This window comes from Bicyclus anynana, chromosome 12, assembly GCF_947172395.1.
Source record: "Bicyclus anynana chromosome 12, ilBicAnyn1.1, whole genome shotgun sequence".
Lineage (NCBI taxonomy): Eukaryota > Metazoa > Arthropoda > Insecta > Lepidoptera > Nymphalidae > Bicyclus > Bicyclus anynana.
In genome coordinates, this window is record NC_069094.1 from 1,581,246 (window position 1) to 1,599,850 (window position 18,605).

Consider the following 18,605-nt stretch of genomic DNA (forward strand, 5'->3'; position numbering starts at 1 on the left):
ACCTTCATATGTGAGGACTGAAGGAGGAGGTATAACATTTCAACAAGGTTCTATTTTTAAAATTAGATGAGATGTGAACTTGCGATTTGAAAGGTGAATAATCTTATTATTACAGATGAATATTTTGGTGTAAAAAAATAATTATCACACAATTGCTATTTATCACATTAATTCTCAGTTTCAGAAAGTCTACTCAGAAATGGCTAAGTAGGATTACAAAAACGCCAATCAATCCAAGGACCTATTTCAAATGTGCAGATTATTTTTTTTATCACACTAAAAGCGGGAAAAATTCACATCATGTTAAATGATTACCGCTACCCATGTATACTCATTTTCTGCGCTAGTGTACTGCCGGATTTTAAGGAATCTCTGTACGCCCATGTAGTATACAGGTATAAAGACTGTAGATGAAGAGATTAAAGAATTCTAAGATAACTGCTGTATGTACCACGTGACAAATACGTTGACGTTTGCCGGATATTTATTACTCCAAAAACAGACGGACTGATTTAAATTTAATTTTTTTATCTTTCTTATAAATTATAATAATAATAATAATAATAATCATTTATTTGCAAGAATTATTGTTCTTTACAATATTCAACTAAATTAATAGTTTGCAAATGTTATACATACAGTGAAAAAATACAAACAGTTACAATTACTAAAATAAATGAAATAAAATTAAGAAAATAAAAATAATAATTACAATCAGTCAATTACAAATTTAAAAAGTCACAGTACTAAATTAAAAGATATAAAATTACAAAAAAACAGAAATAAATAACACAAACAGTCATAATTACCAAATTAAACGGGAAAATTATAAAATTATAATTTTACAATTACCAAATAATACAAAAATTAGAATTAAAAGTAAGAATGTCATTAAAGAATTAAGTCAAATATTCCTTAAGGTCGTAGTAGCATTTATCAATAAGCCATTTATTCAATTTCATTTTAAAATGAGGCAAGCTTAATTTTCCAATGTCATCAGGTAATTTGTTAAATATTTTTACAGCCATACAGTATCCACTTTTCATATAGCTACCAGTACATACTTTTGATAACATCAACCTGTTACCGTGTCTGACTGACTTATTGACAGTGACTTCACCTCTTCGTTGAAAATATTTTGGATGGCGCTTAACAAAAACGCAAACATCTCTAATGTACATACATGGCAGTGGAAGAATGTTCAACTGTTTAAAAAGAGGTTTACAGCTATCCAATGGCCCTGCTTTACACAAGGCTCTAATGCATTTCTTTTGTAGTCGGAATGCTCTTATAAAGTCCACAGAGTTACCCCAGAGTATTAAACCGTATGACAGTACCGACGATACATGTCCGTGGTATGCACTTAAAGCTGCATCCATTGAAACCGTCTGCGTAAGACGTCTGAGCGCATAAACAAATTTGGCCAATTTTGTGCAAATGTAGTCAATATGAGATTTCCAGTTCATTGTTTTGTCATAAACTAACCCTAAAAATTTTATTGTGTCATCTTCTTCTATTTGAATGTCATTATACTTAAGATTAACTGGTACTGTATTTGCATTATAATAATTGAATTGCATAAATTTAGTTTTATTTAAATTGACTTGCAAATTGTTTTCATTCAGCCAAGTTATTATATTATGTAGAACAGTGTTTATCTCTTGTTCATACGTAATACTATTATGACATCTAACTAATATAGTTGTGTCATCTGCAAACAATACGCACGGGTGGCTTGTCGCTGCTGTTATATCGTTTATGTAGGCTAGGAAAAGAAATGGTCCTAGAATACTTCCTTGTGGTACTCCCTTTTTATTGCATTTGTATGTCGAATTATATAATGTCTTAATATTCATTTCTAATTTACTAATTTGTGTACATACAGTCCTATCATTTAGGTATGATTTTATCCATTGATGAGCTGTTCCCCTAATTCCATATCTTTCTAATTTGTCCAATAAGATATTGTGATTAACAAAGTCAAACGCCTTAGTCATATCTAAAAAAATAGCAGTTATTGGTACCTTGTCATTTAGGCTATCATTAATTATTTTACTTAAATAAAAACAAGCCTCAGTAGTGGAACTATTATCACGAAACCCAAATTGTTCTCGAATCAATAAATTGTTGGCGTCAAAGAATTTTTTTAGTCGCTTCAACATTGCTTTCTCAAATATTTTCGCTAAAATAGGTACCAACGTAATAGGTCTGTAGTTATTTATGTCACAACGATCATTTTTTTTGAATAAAGGTTTAATAATAGAAATTTTTAAATTATTTGGAAATGTTCCTTGCTGAAATGATTTATTTATTATGTCTGCTAGTGGTCCACATAAGTAATTGGCACAATGTTTAACTATGTCTGTCCTTATCTCGTCATAACCGACAGCTCTAGTGTTGTTGAGCGATTTAATAATAGCTAAAATTTCAAAAGCATCCGTCGGGTTTATAAAAATTGAGTGACTATTAGATGAATAACAATATGATTTACTACCGTTTTTACTCAAAGTGGTCGTTTCGCTTAAATTTATAAAAAAGTTATTAAAAATTTCACATAGCTCATTAGGATCCTTAATTGTTCCTGTGTGCGTTTTTATAAGAGAAATATCATTAGGCTCTATCGTTTTCCCTAAATTATCATTTATTAGTTCCCAACTGGCTTTGCATTTATTTTCCTATTAACTATGTATCTAGTACTTTGTAGTTGTTTAGACTGATAAATACATTTTTTAAAAATGCTATTATATTTCAAATACTGTTTTTTATTTATTTTTTTATTTGACCTACAGAGCCTATACGTCAAATGAAGCTTTCTTTTGTTCACACTAGACTTCTTTATACCTTTAGTGAGCCATGACGTATTTTTTAACGTACTATACATTTTTATTTTTCTTAAGGGAAAACATAAATCATAAAATAATTTAATAATTTCATGAAAGGAATCAAATGCTTCATTGACATTTTCAATATTCCGAACATCTGAAAAAGTAAGAGCTGAAATACATTCGTAAAATTTTTCCTTATTTTCCTTATTGTAGTCCCTTCGATATTCAAACCATGTGGTAATACGTGGCCGTTTGTTTACTTTTATCGTTAAAGTTTGAGCTGTTTCATGGTCTGATAATGCTAAGTGGTGAATTTCCGCAATAGATGATTTTATATTGCTAACTATCAAATCTATGCAAGAAGATAACCTTGTTGGATGTTTTATATGGGAAATAAGATTGTAAGTATCTATCAAATTAATCAACTCTTGGCTGTTTTTATTGTTCTTTAATGTATCTAAATTCCAATCTCCACATAATATTAGTTTTTTTTCTTTTTTCTTCTTACTAATTGTGTATAGAAGTAAATCGAGTTTTTTAAGAAACAGACATGGATCACTTTTTGTTTATTTTATTAGCAATAGAATACTTTACTCTGCTACGGGTATTCCAAAATTTAACAGTAATTGGAAAGCATATTAATACTTAATCCCACTGTTAACAGATTTATTTGTTTATTTGACCATACTTGCAGAAATTGAGGTTAATATTTTTTATTGACATGACTCAAAATTAATTAACATTGTTATATTTAAATACTCCTTGATAAGGTTTTCTCGTATTTCAAAAATTCTCACGGGTTTTCTATTACATTGTATTTAGCAATAAAAATTGTAATCTAGCAATCTATCCATTTGCTTTAAATTTACTTTAATCAATTTAGGTATATCCATTATTATTGTTATAAAAAACACACGGTATGAACATAGTTTCTAGGACTGTAGGTAGATACTGTTTTTCAATTCCTAACAATAAAATTATTTACCAGGTCAGGGTGGCTTTGTTGTGAGACTTCCTTTCATTCAATAGTATTTGTAGTATTGACTTTGGTAAATTGAAGAGGAAATCATTGTTTGAGCACAGTTTAAGTTCAAACCGTTTATTTATTATTACTTTAAATTAAAAAAAATAAAATTCACAATAAGTAATTAGACAGTATAGCCGTGATAGCCCAGTGGATATGACCTCTGCCTCCGATCCCGGAAGATGTGGGTTCGAATCCAGTCCGGGGCATGCACCTCCAACTTTTTAGTTGTGTGCATTTTAAGAAATTAAATATCTCGTCTCAAACGGTGAAGGAAAAACATCGTGAGGAAACCTGCTTAACAGAGAATTTTCTTAATTCTCTGCGTGTGTGAAGTTTGCCAATCCACATTGGGCCAGCGTAGTGCAATATTAGCCTAACCCTCTCATTCTAAGAGGAGACTTGTGCTCAACAGTGAGCTGAATATAGGTTGTAAGTTATGTATAAACAATACATTATTTTCTATCTTATTTCCAAACAGAGATGATTCTTTTAACCGTATTTACTTAAAGTTTAAGTTTAGTGTGTGAAGTCTACCAATTCGCATTGGGCCAGCGTGGTGGACTATTGGCCTAACCCCTCTCATTCTAAGAGGAGACTCGTGCTCAATAGTAAGCCGAATATGGATTGATAATGATGATGATGATGACTTAAAGTTTAAAACTTGAAAAATAAATACAAGACACAGCTGAGAATAAATATTCATATATTATTTCGAAATTTCAATATTTTAATTTCCAGAGTATTTTAACAGTTTCTGTCGAAACTCAGAGTTCTCCATATTGTCCCTTTGTTCAGGTGTGCAATATTCTGCAAGAGGAAAACGATAATTAACAACAAGACAAAACCCTATTGAAATAGTGCTTTACTCAATCCTCGAATTGTGTAGCGGCATTCTTCTAAGAAATTAAATTCAATCTCAATCGGTGAAGGAAAACATCGTGAGGAAACCCGCATCTCTGTGAATTTTCTTTATTCTCTGCATGTGTGAAGTCTGCATTGATTCGTGGTGGACTAAATAAGATTTAAGATAAGAAACATATATAGATAGCGTCCATGTTATTCTCCAAAATAGACGTGATAGCCCAGTAAGAGCCGTGATAGCCCAGTGGATATGACCTCTGCATCCGATTCCGGAGGGTGTGGGTTGGAATCCGGTCCGGGCATGCACCTCCAACTTTTCAGTTGTGTTCATTTTAAGAAATTAAATATCACGTGTCTCTTAACGGTGAATGAAAACATCGTGAGGAAACCTGCATACCAGACGATTTTCTTATTTCTCTGGGTGTCTTATTTCCTGCAATAGGCCAGCGTGGTGGACTATTAGCCTAACCCCTCTCATTCTGAGAAGAGACTCGAGCTCAACAGTGAGCGAATATGGGTTGATAACGATCCTCCAAAATAAAGCAAATCCAATTGTTTCTACGAATATTTTTCATTAAAAATAACACCGCCCAATACTACAAAATCCAAATGAGAGAGAGAGAACTATAATATAGTTCCAAAAGAGAAACGAGTCCAGTATCCTTTATTTTATGTTTAATAAAATTATAATTAGTTTTATAAAAAGTGACCTTTATTACTTATGTATTATGAATGATGTAGTTACAGCCAATAAGCTTCTTTTATTCTCCTATCCTAATATACCCACAGTAATAGCAAGTTTGTCGGATTTTAAAGATTTCATATTGCACAGTTACTTACGAACAGTAGAAGGCTCCCATCCAATATACTCCCCGGTGCGCTCGTTCTCAGTCTTCAGCCACTCGTACAGAGGCTGGAAGTACTCCAGCACTCCGCTGGCGTCCATCTTGCGTTGTCCCGTCAGAGCCTCCATCGCGTCCGGCCATGATTTCGAAGAACCAAGTTGCAACATTTTACTAGGAAAAATTAAAAATGTTAAAAACGTCCTAAATAACAAGTATCTCTAGGATACTTCTAAGGGTACTTGTCCACCAGAGCGGAGCAGGGAGCATGGCGGAGAAACGGAGTAATGCGGAGCGGAGTTGCAGACTATGATGAATAAATAAATGCTAAATTTAATTTATTTAGGCCCGCTCCGCTTACCGGTTTTATATGAATTTTTAAACTAGCTCGCCAGTCCCTGTCCACTTTTTTTGAACTACGTGTGTTAAATCTACCAATTGGGCCAGCGTGGTGGACTATTGGCCTTACCCATTAAATCCGAGAGGAGCCGAAAATGTCTTGATAATGATGAATGAAGATGATGATGATGTAATTAATAGCTTACCCTAGAGCGTTCCCAGCTTCAGTGCTGTTGTAAATATCACAATTGGACAGCAACCTCTCCGTCTCACCCGACGTATACTCGCCGGCCAGTTCACACAGCGAGCGGTGGAATTGGAACTGAATGATGTAGGAGATGTAGTATCTGAAAAAAAATATATATATACGGTCGAATTGAGAAACCTCCTCCTTTCTCGTCTCTCGAAACGTCTCATTGAGATGAAGCTACTCAGGAAAAATAACCTTGACAGTAATCAGTTGTAAAAAATGTTCTACGGATCCCGGACTACTATTTCCATTCCAAGTTTCAGCCAATCTTTAGTAGCCGCAGCGCAAAGGAGAAACCACAACAAACATACATACTTAGACACACACAAACAGAAAACTACACTTTATGTTTGCTGATAAACTGATCGCAAAGCAGGCTTACCTCATGTATTCTACATCAGCGGATATATGGTACTTAGCAGCGGGGTCAAAGTCTTGCTCACTCCTCGGCGCTGGTGGCTCCACTCCCTGCAGCGTCTCTCTCAGCTGCCAGAAGTGGCAGTTATAGTCCTCCTCACTGATGGTACCACGGAACACTCCGTAGCGGAACAAGTCCAGTAGATAGGCGAACGGTAGGAAGACGATCTTGTCTATTCCCTAACAAATGGAAACATTTATTAAATTTAATTTTTTTTTTTTTTATTTTTTTACTTAGCTAATTTTAATTTCTTTAAAAATTGTGCGAAGTTACCAAGTAAATAGGGAAACTACATTGCAAAAATCATATATGCATAATGATGCAACGAAATATAATTGAAATCAACTTGTGATAATGAAATATAGAATTATTCGAATACTTGCAAATCAAGAAAGACTATAGTATTTTCAAGGCAAAAGTTTGGACTATGACGTCTATATTTTAAATGTCTAGTACATCGAAAACATCCGTCATGTAATTACCTGCATATATTCAATAATTGAGTATAATAAAACTTAAAAAGTAGCATCATCCTAAATCGCTTACATTAAAACTGATTGCTGGTAAGTATTAGCTATTATTTATTCTGTACTTTTAGCAATGAGATTATCTTTATACCATAAGGCAAATCTAACCACAGAAACAACACAATTAATCTACAACTAACTACAATGATGCCAATCCGCATTGGGCCAGCGTGGTGGACTATTGGCCTAACCCCTGTCATTTTTAGAGGAGACTCGAGCTCAGCAGTGAGCCGAATATGGGTTGATAATGAAGATGATGAACTTCAATTAAGCTATACCTAATTACCTATTTTATAAAGATGTAAAATGTGTGGTGTAGTATGGGTAATCTCTGTATCTACTAAGCCAATTATGAAAATTCATTTACCACTAAGAAACCACGTTATTTGTGAATATCATATGTCATACTCAGTATTCTCACGGGAACGGGACCTACGTTTAGACAAAAAACCTTTATATACCTTTACCTTTTATATTTTGAATAATAACGTCTTCAATGCCAAAAACTATTATGATGATATGATTTAAAACAATACTTTAAGCTTTTGGAGTAATGGTGGCATCTATAACAACAAATTATTTTCGTCTGCCACTGATCACTACAGCATAGTCTGTTAGAACTAAAGACAACTGCTTTCTGAGGATTCACTTGTTTATTTGCTTAAGCGTCATAATGGCCTTCACCGTAACTGTTTTCTATTATTGCTTCAACCACTAAATCATAAAATATTATTACAGTACTATTAAAAAAAGAGACGTGATAGCCCAGTGGATATGACCTCTGCCTTTGATTCGGAGAATGTAGGTTCGAATCTAGTGAGGGGCATGCACCTCCAACTTTTCAGATAAGTGCATTTTAAGAAATTAAATATCACGTGTCTCAAACGGTGAAGGAAAAACATCGTGAGGAAACCAGCATACCTGAGGATTTTCTAAATTATCTTCGTATGTGAAGTCTGCCAATCTGCATTGGGCTATTGTAGTGGTGGACTATTAGCCTAACCCCTCTCATACGGAGAAGAGACTTCAACTCTTGAGAGAGTGCTCAACAGAGATATGGTTTGTCAATGATGATAATAATTTAAAAAAGTCTCTAAAGTTCTAACTTACCATTTTGTACAGTTGATTAATATTGGACTCGAGATCATCCGGTCCATCTTCGAGCAAGCCCATAACCCTCAAATGTTTTGGAGTGTCCACGGAGAGAGAAATCACATCTCCTACGGCTTCATGGAACCCTGGTAGAAAAGAATGAAAGAGTCATGGCATGTCAATTATTATTATTCACTAGTTATTATTATACGAGTAACTAGCCCTATATAAACCGTCGTCGGAGAGACATAAAAAATCAAAAATAATAATCAACCTAAGTCCACCAGCTCGCATTATAATACCGTAGTGGGTTTACCTCCATTTTCTCTTCTATAAGGTAGGAATCCTGGTCTGATGATAATAGTTTTGTTAATAGTTATCGTCGCGTCTTCTCATCTATTTAACTAGCATAAAATATTTAAGTTTACCTGGATTAGCTCCCGCCCTGTATATGACAGGGAGGTCTTTGTACTGTAGATAGTACTGTATGTGTCCCATTTCGTGATGAGTTGTCTTGAAGAAGGCACTGGTGATTGTTGTGCATTGTTTGATTCTGAAACCACAAGAAACGTGCGTAAGAGTATATTTCGATACTCTCAATTGAATGAAAATTCATAACCTTTCCAGTTAACCTAGAACCTTTAATGCTAGGCGTCCACATATTCGCATTGTAAGTATCGGACGCATCGCATTCAACGGATTTTGATTTTACGGTAGATTCGTGCGATCCGTACGATGAGGATCAGTGGACGCACTTGTATGACTTTCTATACAAAGAATACTACGATCCTTTTGATTGCGTCCGATATTTATAATTGAATACGGATGTATAATTGAATACGGATGAATATGTGTATGAATACGGATTTGATACGGTTTTAGTTTTAGGTTTAAAGATTAAACAAATTAAATAACTTACTTATTTCATAAGAGTAAGTCATCTACAAAATAAAATAATTGCGACTGGCGGCGCAATTATGTAGCCAGCGTTAGTGATCTATTTTACCCGCTAAGAGATAGATAGAGATAGATGACAAGATGGCGGCCCTTTCGATTAGTTCCGATTTTGGCCACTCTACATAGTTACAGGAACCTTAAATTCCAGACATGGGATTTACGAAAACAACTTCACTATAACGTAGAAAAAGAACAGCTGACATCAACGATGCCTAATTTTATAGTAGGCACCAAGCATTTAACAATAAATAATATCAAGCAATTACCCAAAATGTAGAATGGCGATCCCGCACTAGAAAGTGCAGTGTTGATCCCCCACCCGGTGGACTGACTGTCATCAAGCAAGTCGCCGGGGTTCGCTGGATGCAGGTGGCTCAGGATCGTGATGTTCGGAAATCCCTACAAAAGGCCTATGTCCTGCAGTGGACGTCCATCGATGTTATGATGATGATGATGAATTAATTACCTAAAGTCCTCTCCATCGAAGAAGTCCCAAGCTGAAGCGTGGCAGACCATATCACGGCCGTCCTGAGGTTTCTCTATGATGGATCTCTCCCAAAACAGATCCGGCATACCACTCAAGTTTAGTGATACGAAGAATTCTTCAGCCGTTTTAAAAATCTTCAAGGCTGTGTAGTTCTATAAAAATGCAAAAAATGTACCATGTAAACTACATAATATCAACCTATCTTTATTCTTTAATATCTGAAAGTGGTTGTAAATTAATTTAACTTTATCACGTTTTTTAGCCCTTGACTACATACATCTCACCAAACAGTAAGTGATGATGCAATCTAAGATGGAAGCGGGCTATTTTGTTAGGAGGAGGATGGAAATCCACACCACTTTCGTTTTCTACCCCTTTCGTTTTTACAGATTTTTTTTTCAGATTTACGATATCACTCGCGGTTTTTGAGTTAATATCAAAAAGATGAAGTCTAGTCTTAAGTCTATGTTCTCAATTCAAAAATGTTTATCTTTAATTACATATATAGTTTAATTTTCCGACACGTTTGCATTCAATATAGGTAACTAGCTATTGTCCGCTATTCCGTTCGCGTAAAATTCTAATTTTTACAAATCCCGCTGGATTCATTATTGCGCGATAAAATAGGCTGAGCAAATGAGCTATTTATGATACTTTTAAGAGCTCTTCAGGGTTTTCTTTATTTTATTTCTATAGTTTCTAATAATTTATTTATTTACCTGATTGATTAGAGCGGCCGTGACGTCCACGTCAGGCTTATCTGGAAATGGTCTCGTAAACTTTTCCAAGTTATTCCAGGATTGCGCCCAAATGTTACCTGTAAAAATTAGGTATTATTTTATTATCAGCAGTAGCAGGGGACGTCAGTCAACGAGATGGGTAGACGATATCAAATGAACTGCAGGTAACCACTGGAGGAGGGTAGCACAAAATAGAACCGAGTGGAAAAGACTGAAGGGGGCCTATGCCAACAAGCACTCCGAATTACTCGACATAATATAATATAGGTATATGTGTATTATTCAACTTGTATATTTGGAATAAAGGGCTTATTATAATTATTATTATAAGCTAGCCGACGCGTCGCGATTTTACTCGCGTAGTTTCCGTTATAAAATATAGCCTATGACAACGTGGCTTTCTAGTGGTAATTTTTCAAAACCGGTTTAGTAGATACAGAGATTACCTGCTACAATACCACAAACTTTACCTATTTATGATATTAGTAGGTATCTATACTAATACTATAAAACTGAAGAGTTTGTTTATTTGTTTAGTTCAACGCGCTAATCTCAGGAACTACTGGCCCGATTTGAATAATTCTTTCAGTGTTAGACAACCTATTTATCGAGGAAGGCTATATATTATCACAATAAGACTAATAGGAGCGGTGCACCAATGAAGAATGTTTCAAAATCGGGGTTTTTTTCCTATTGAGAGCTTACGCTGCGTAAACTGTGTTAAAGTCTCGCAATAATCATGTATGACTGAGTTGTCCCCCTTTAAAAGTTTTTGTGAAAAACGGAAAACCCACGCGGTCGAAGTCGCTGGCGCCCGCTAGTAGAAGTATAAATGTCTTTGTCAAGTGAAATGTTAGCTGTTCTCTGTAACGGCTTTTTGCTTGCCGCCTATGAAAAATGTCAACTAACTTTTGGAAGATAATTTGTTGGATTTATATATACAGTATGACTTACCTAACAAATGTGCGGGTATGGGTCCCTTGGCAGAGACGACCTGGTCTCCGTAGAACAGCCTCAGATGTCTCCTCACGTAGGCGTGGATCTGTTGATACAGGGGCTTGACCTGGTCCCACAGAGCAGCGAATTGCTCCTCACTGTCGGACTCCTCGTATTCACTTAGCCACCATTCTGCTACACTGTCGTATCCTGATAAGAGAGACTACTATAATTCTAATAAAGACACCTTTTTAGGGTTCCGTAGTCCACAAGGAACCCTTATAGTTTCGCCATGTCCGTCTGTCCGTCCGTACGTCCGCGATTACTACTAGAAAGCTGTAAATAAGCATGAGTACGAGTAAGTACATTAAAAATGTAAACGAAGTAGTAAAATGAAATTTTTAAAAATAGTTTTTTTAGCGTACCTACCTCTCTACATGTAAAATGTAAACTGTATATATACCTACGTGTTAAAGTGGTGATGAATTATTTTGACTCGTTTTTTCATAGTATAATCGTTGGATAAGTTTTAAAATACATGAGGGGTCTTCTATTAATAATTTTCGATTTAGGGGATCCGTTTGTCCGATCCGAAGCTTTCAAGAGCTAACTATTGTTAGTCAAGCGTGGGGACACTTGACTAAAGTGAAAGTGATCAGAAGATAGCACATACGATGTCATTGTTCGCTTTTTAGTTTATTTAGATTTTGAATCCGTTAAATTTTTTTGTTAAAAAGATTTTATTTTAATTTGAATGCTGTAGCTGCTGTAGTAGTAAAAAAAATTTAAAACGTTACGAATTAAATTATCAATGTATTATGATACTAAATTTTATAAATAATGTTTTATTTGTTTCGTAGAAACTTTGAGAGCTATTGTACACTTATCGAGGTTTGTAAACTGGTACAAAACTTGTATCTACTTTTTGAAGATTACAAAGTTGTTGGTAAAAATGTATGGGAGATGCTGAATTTCCAATACAAAAAAAAACGAAAAAAATGTGTGCACATTACAATTTTCTTCACTTCACTTCACTTCACTTCGTACCGGAACGCTAAATCGCTTGGCGGTACGTTACAATTAAGAAATCCTCAATCGGCCCAGCCGGTGATCGAAGCCAGGACCTCCGCCTTGTAGGACAAAACATATATTCAGAACATATCAGATTGTATTTCATAGAAAACAGTAAATGCTCACCGTTTAACTTAGCAGCCTCATTGTACATGTTGACGTACTCGATGAAGTCGGCCTTGGAGGCGGCTCCCGCTGCCTTGTGCCACTCCAGCCATGTGTACTTCAGCTCTTCAGCATCGCTGCTTTCCACAAAGATCTCCGTTATTTCTAAAATATAAACATTCTGGGCTCAGAGTCACACAGCGGGCGATGGAACGAGCTATGTTAGGAGTATCTCTGCGTGATCGAATCAGAAATGAGGAGATCCGCAGAAGAACCAAAGTCACCGACATAGCTCAACGAGTTGCGAAGCTGAAGTGGCAATGGGCGGGCACATAGTTCGAAGAGCCGATAGACGTTGGGGTCCCAGGTGGACTGACGACATCAAGCGAGTCGCAAGGATTCGCTGGATGCAGGTGGCTCAGTATCGTGATGTTTGGAAGTCCCTACAAAAGGCCTACGTTCTGCAGTGGACGTCCATCGGCTGATATGATGATAATGATGATGAAACATAATGATAGAAGAAAATGACTGTCCACAAACAAACAAACACTATTAGTGATTATGTAACGAACACGAAGTGACTTCCAATGTGTTAAACCTCAACAAATATAACAATGAAGTTGAGAGGATAAACATTCGAATGTGCACGAGTGATATAATAAGGGTTCCGATTTTGTACGTATGTACGAAACCCTAAAAAGTAACAAATCGACTAGTATTAGTTGGTTGTTATGTTGCGTCGTGGCCACTAGATCATTCAATTATCAAACTTATAAATTAATAAATATGAATAGGGAATAATTGATTTCTATAAACTAATATTAGAAACTCGTCGTAGAGTCGTGATAGCCCAGTGGATATGACCTCTGCCTTCGATTCCGGAGGGTGTGGGTTCTAAATCCGGTCCGGGGCATGCACCTCCAACGTTTCAGTTGTGTGCATTTTAAGAAATTAAATATCACGTGTCTCAAACGGTGAAGGAAAACGTCGTGAAGAAACCTACATATCAGAGAATTTTCTTAATTCTCTGCGTGTGTGAAGTCTGCCAATCCGCATTAGGCCAGCGTGATAAACCCTCTCATTCTGAGAGGAGACTCGAGCTCAGCAGTGAGCCAAATAAGGGTTGATAACGACGATGAATATTAATTTTTTTTATTATAAAAGAATGTGCTTGTGAGTTTTTAAGGCGATAATCTTTTGATCTACTTCTTCGATTTTAAAAACTCTTATAACACCGTTTTTGTGAGTGTCATAGGCTATATTGTATTCCTATATTCCTACGGGAAAAATACTTGATACTTTTAAATACTTATAAAAAATAGTAGAGGGCCTAAAGTGATGACAAAATGGAGGCCACTGGTAAAAAGATTAAAAGGAAGACCTAAAAAAAAGATGGCTAAATTGTGTTAAAAAGGACCTGTAGGTCCAATGGAAAAATTAGCTGCGTGGGAAAAAAATTTAAAGAATGGAAATGAATGAAAAGTGGTAGAGGAGGCCAAGACCTACAAAGGGTTGTAGTGCCGAAGGAAGTGAGTAGTAAGTAACCACGGAAACTACGCAGATGAAATTGCGGCTTCTACTTCCTTAAAAATATGTATATAAAAAGAATTTAAATAAGAACCTGGTTCAACGCGCAAATCACATTTCGTACGATCCTTGTAATCGCAGATCGTTGCTTTGGCGTACGTCGCCTGCATGTTGTTGATAGCGCTGATCAATCTCTGGTTCAAGTCCTCGGGGAGCGCCGCTGTGCCCAGCTTCGAGTACTTCTCGAACATTCTCTTGAGATCTGGATCCTCGAATTCGTGCCAGAGGTAAGTCATTGTCTCCTTCCATGCCTCTTTATCTTGATCAGCTACTTCTAGGGCCACTTGCAACTATAATAATACACAAACATTGTAAATTATATATAACCTATTCTTTTAATCAAATATCGAAGCTGTAAGTTTTGTATATTTCGTAGAATCGCCAATATCTTATTCTTCTCATATTTTTGTGCTTTTTGTCTTTGATCACGTTTGGGGGTCTAACCCAAGATCTATTTTAGGGGCGTTCTTTTTCAGTTCTCTGGGAATAACAGTTTCAAAAACTCAGTTCTTGAACCTTACACAGAGGCTGATATAGATCTTGTAGAGCCGTGATGGCCCAGTGGATGGAGAGTGACCTCTGCTTCCGATTCCGGAGGGTGTGGGTTTGAATCCGGTCCGGGCATGCACCTCCAACTTTCCATTTGTTTGCAATATCCACGTGATATCAAAACGTTGAAGCAAAAACATCGTGAAGAAACCTGCATACCAGAGAATCTTCTTAATTCTCTGGTTGTGTGTGGTCTGCCGATCCGCATTGGGGACTATAAGCCTAACCCCTCTCATCCTAAGAGGAGACTCGTGCTCAACAATAAGCTGACATGGGTTGTTAATGATGATGATGATGATAAATCAAGTTGTTTGTTTAACAGTTCTAGAATTATTAGTTAGGTAATTTTAAGAATTACCTGTCTCTCCTGATTATAATCAGTTATGTTCGACTGGTAGTCCCACGAAGCCAATGCCATCCGGTTCTTTGTCCTTGACCTCTGCTCATCCAAGGTCCGCATGTACCTCCTCCCGGCTGCTTCTTCAGCTGCCCTCTCCTCGGCGGTGCCTTGAGCTGCTACGATGAACACCGAGGCTATTGCCCCGACAAGGGCTAGTTCCCCGATGATCTTCAACATGATCTATAAAGTACTTTATATTAGTTTTTTTATTTAGCTCTGAACTATATTGAGCATGCTAACTTATAGAGATTAAAACAAGAGTGTTTATTTTTGATTGTTAATGATACACTTTAGTTTATTCTAGTATTTAACAGAAATCTAGCATATTGTTAGTGATGACAAGTAAGATTTTGTTATGTCTTGTAAAAGAATGAAGAAGTATGGCACTTATCCTAGCGAGGCTAGCTAAGGCTACGAATACATGATAGTTCAAGTAGCAGTCACGGAGTGCAGCCAGTTGCAACGACGATCACAAATTAAAATAAAGATCGATTTGTAAAAACCGTTCGTTTACATTGCAGATCATTGTAGGTCAAGGTTTCAGAGTCAGAAAAAACACTTAAAAAAGCGTGACAAGTTCTTATTTAAAATAAAATCTTTTTAATAAGAAAATTGAACCGACTTCAATCAAAATCACAAAAATAAACTAAAAAGCAAAAAATAACATCATATGCCTGCTACCTTCTGATCACGTTGAAGGCAGTGCCAAGTCAGTGACGTATTAATTAAAGTCGTTTCTGAAAGAACCTCGGGAGAAAACTATCGGTAAATCCTAAAAGTTTATGATTTAATCGGCTTTAGTTAATGCATCACTGTGTTGGCACCGCCTTTAAAGTGATCAGAAGGTAGCACATACGATGTTACTTTTCGCTTTTCATCGTCAGTTAATTTTTTTTTTGATAAAAAGGTTTTATTTTTCTGTTTTTAATTTGACCTAGCATTTAATTTTCTAAAAATCAGTTTAGTAATTTTGTGTTAAAATTAAAATAACAAAAAGGCCCTTACTGTGACGCTTGCGTAGAGTGAACGAAAGATTTCATTTTAATATACAAATATTATAAACATTTTCTAAACCAAAACGAATAAAATTAAATGACAATGGCAAACAAAGAAAGAGTTTCAATAATGCTCTCTTTTCTCTAAATAAAAATAGTTTCCTATGTTTTGTTTTTTGTGTTCCTGGAGTGTATTCTTTGATCTAAACTAGACTAAGGATCCAAGATTAAAGACCTGTAATATACTAAACCTGATAAGTTTCCTGTAACTATGAAGATAAAACCATAATACCTACACAATATTACAAAACATCAGCCGGCATTTTTTCACTTCATCTTTGTTATCTTGATTGACATCTCCGATAATAATTTTCATTTGAGTGGTATTCCAAAACACTTTCAATGTTATGATAACATGTAAGACGTAAGTAGTAGTATATCAAACTCATGGTTATGGTAACGGCGGGGCAAGGTGTTCCAAGAACATTTGAAGGCACAGTCCCATAGTAAGGACCGCATTTAACGGCTCCGAGACACACAACGGGCAATGAAGCGTACTCAACGTATCTCTGAGTCATTAAATAAGTAGACCCGCTGATAAAAAGTCACCCACTAAGGCCAACGATATACAAAAGCTAAAGGGGCATTCGAGTCCAAACACTAATGCAAAAGGAGCTAATATATAATTCTTCGTCAAATCGGCATATTTGTGCCAGTGTACTTTTAACAGGTGCCTATTACCAGTTCAGCCTTTTCTGCTGCGGCACCCAGTCCTGATTCTGTCTCCTTAATATGACATGGATCCACTGTAAAAATTCAAGTAGCGTCATCAGGGCCTGCCTTATCGCAGGAAACCAATTTCTTTTTGTCATCATCGTGAAGTTTTCCTGACGGTTGGTGCAGGAATGTTTAAGGTAACAAGAACCTTTTTTATGATGTGGTTAAGAGAACCATGTTGAAATAGTCTAGCCATAATCTGTTGAAATACCAGCACTTTGGCAAGAAACCCCATGAATTCCAAATTAATTTACCGCTTGTCCATATGAACGTCTGTACTTTAACCAAAATGGTGTACCCAATCTGAGGGCTAGAGCCACACAAAAGCTTTCGTTATCTAAAACAATGCCGAGATTTTTAGATGGCAAAGCATGGAGCAAACTTGTAAATACCATGTCAATTGTACCAATGTACAGATTAATATGTAAATTTAACATGAATATATATCAAATATTTACGTATCATTTAAAACACTCAACGACATTATTGTACTTAATGTAAATTTAAATAAACAAAGCTAGATTTGAGAAATGAACTTTTTAACGTGTTTTTGACGCAAGTGATAAGCAATTTTGTCATTTGTGTCACATTAAAAACTTTTTCAATGTACTCACAAATAAAACTCTTTTGGTGGTCTCTGAACAGTATCCACAAGGCATTTTTTAAATATCCAACACACTTATTTAACAAACACCTGTTACCAACTAACAATACTCTTCTAACTGAAGATAAATTTTGTGTAGTATGCAAATGAATTAGTGTGTTAACCTGTCATTCATCCTTTGAGAAATTTGAAGCCTTTTGTCAGCAACATTGTAGCCGTAGCGAATGCGCAGATTTTGCCGTGCTAAATGGAGTTTCGGATAATGTGCACAACTTCATAAATATTTATCTTTGTACCTTTAATATGTTGGCTTTGACATCCAAAAGACAACCAGTTAATAGACGGATATCATGAGATTATATGAGAAATACAGTAGATCAAGGCCTTTCTCTACACTAGAGTTGTAGGTTAAAGTGCCGAAAAGAAGAGCAAGTCTGATTTAGTACTAAGTCTGGTGTAGTTTGTTTTTATGACGTAGTAGATCCAAGATATCAAGGTAAGGTAAGGTATGCATATGGCTGTAATGGAAATGTATAGTTTTCAAGGTAGTTCAATAATGGTCAGACTAATAATTTCATTTTAGACTAGTCATTTCGCTTCCACCTTGCACGATAAATCGCAAGCACTTAGGCATTCTGTTAAACGCTGTATAGAAATCAATGAACTAATTACAATTTCCTTCCCGATTTATATTTAGATCTTAGAGTATATTATCGTCACTCAAAACTAGATGCAATCGCAGTAAAGTTCGCTAGAACCTTTTATTTCATCTTCCGACAGCTCTGTTCATTAGAATTAGCAATAAAGTTTTATTGGCCCATGATGATACACAGATATATGCACAGACAAACACGTCAGGATTATACATTCCTTCTTTTCTATATCGAGGGATAAAAATAATTCGCTATTATATATAAAAAAATATGCGAGCACGACTTACCAGAATTTACGTATATCGCCGGAGTTGCACAAAAACTAAATAGTAAATTAGATTTCAATCAGATCCTTATATCAAGTTCTCATGTCCTACTACTACGTGACCCGTGTTTATTTCCTGTCATTTTCTGATCATTAATGCAATGTTCGTACTATTTGTGTCGGAAATAGAGTATTTATTAACTATTTCCTATAATTCCTCTTTTATTTATAGATATTTTCATGATCTTCTAAGGTCTGCCCCAAGATTCAATTTATACGTACCTTTGCCAAAATTTAT

General features: G+C 35.7%; 1 protein-coding gene across 2 annotated transcripts; it reads right to left on the reverse strand.

Annotated features, from left to right (window-relative positions):
- Positions 1-4,538: 4,538 nt before the first annotated feature.
- LOC112050069 (angiotensin-converting enzyme) lies at positions 4,539-18,426 on the reverse strand. Of its 2 annotated transcripts, none has more exons than XM_052884601.1 (13): positions 18,330-18,426; positions 14,972-15,193; positions 14,099-14,354; positions 12,499-12,642; positions 11,320-11,511; positions 10,345-10,442; positions 9,605-9,777; positions 8,610-8,734; positions 8,200-8,327; positions 6,527-6,741; positions 6,101-6,241; positions 5,554-5,729; positions 4,539-4,659 (listed from the first exon to the last, which is right to left on the reverse strand). In XM_052884601.1, the coding sequence occupies exons 2-13, from the start codon at positions 15,188-15,190 to the stop codon at positions 4,580-4,582; spliced, it is 1,947 nt and encodes a 648-aa protein (XP_052740561.1). In that variant the 5' UTR covers positions 15,191-15,193; positions 18,330-18,426; the 3' UTR covers positions 4,539-4,579. The 2 variants fall into 2 exon arrangements, with proteins under 2 accessions (XP_052740561.1, XP_052740560.1); XM_052884600.1 differs by lacking the exon at positions 18,330-18,426 and adding an exon at positions 17,400-17,459.
- Positions 18,427-18,605: the final 179 nt, after the last annotated feature.

Coding starts and splice junctions, on each gene's coding strand:
- LOC112050069 (XM_052884600.1), bottom strand. CDS start 17,444: ATGCCTTGTGGATACTGTTCAGAGACCACCAAAAGAGTTTTATTT. Junction 6,242..6,526: donor GCTGATGTAGAATACATGAG/GTAAGCCTGCTT, acceptor ATTTTTTTTCAG/ATACTACATCTCCTACATCA. Junction 4,660..5,553: donor ATGGGAGCCTTCTACTGTTC/GTAAGTAACTGT, acceptor TTCCTCTTGCAG/AATATTGCACACCTGAACAA.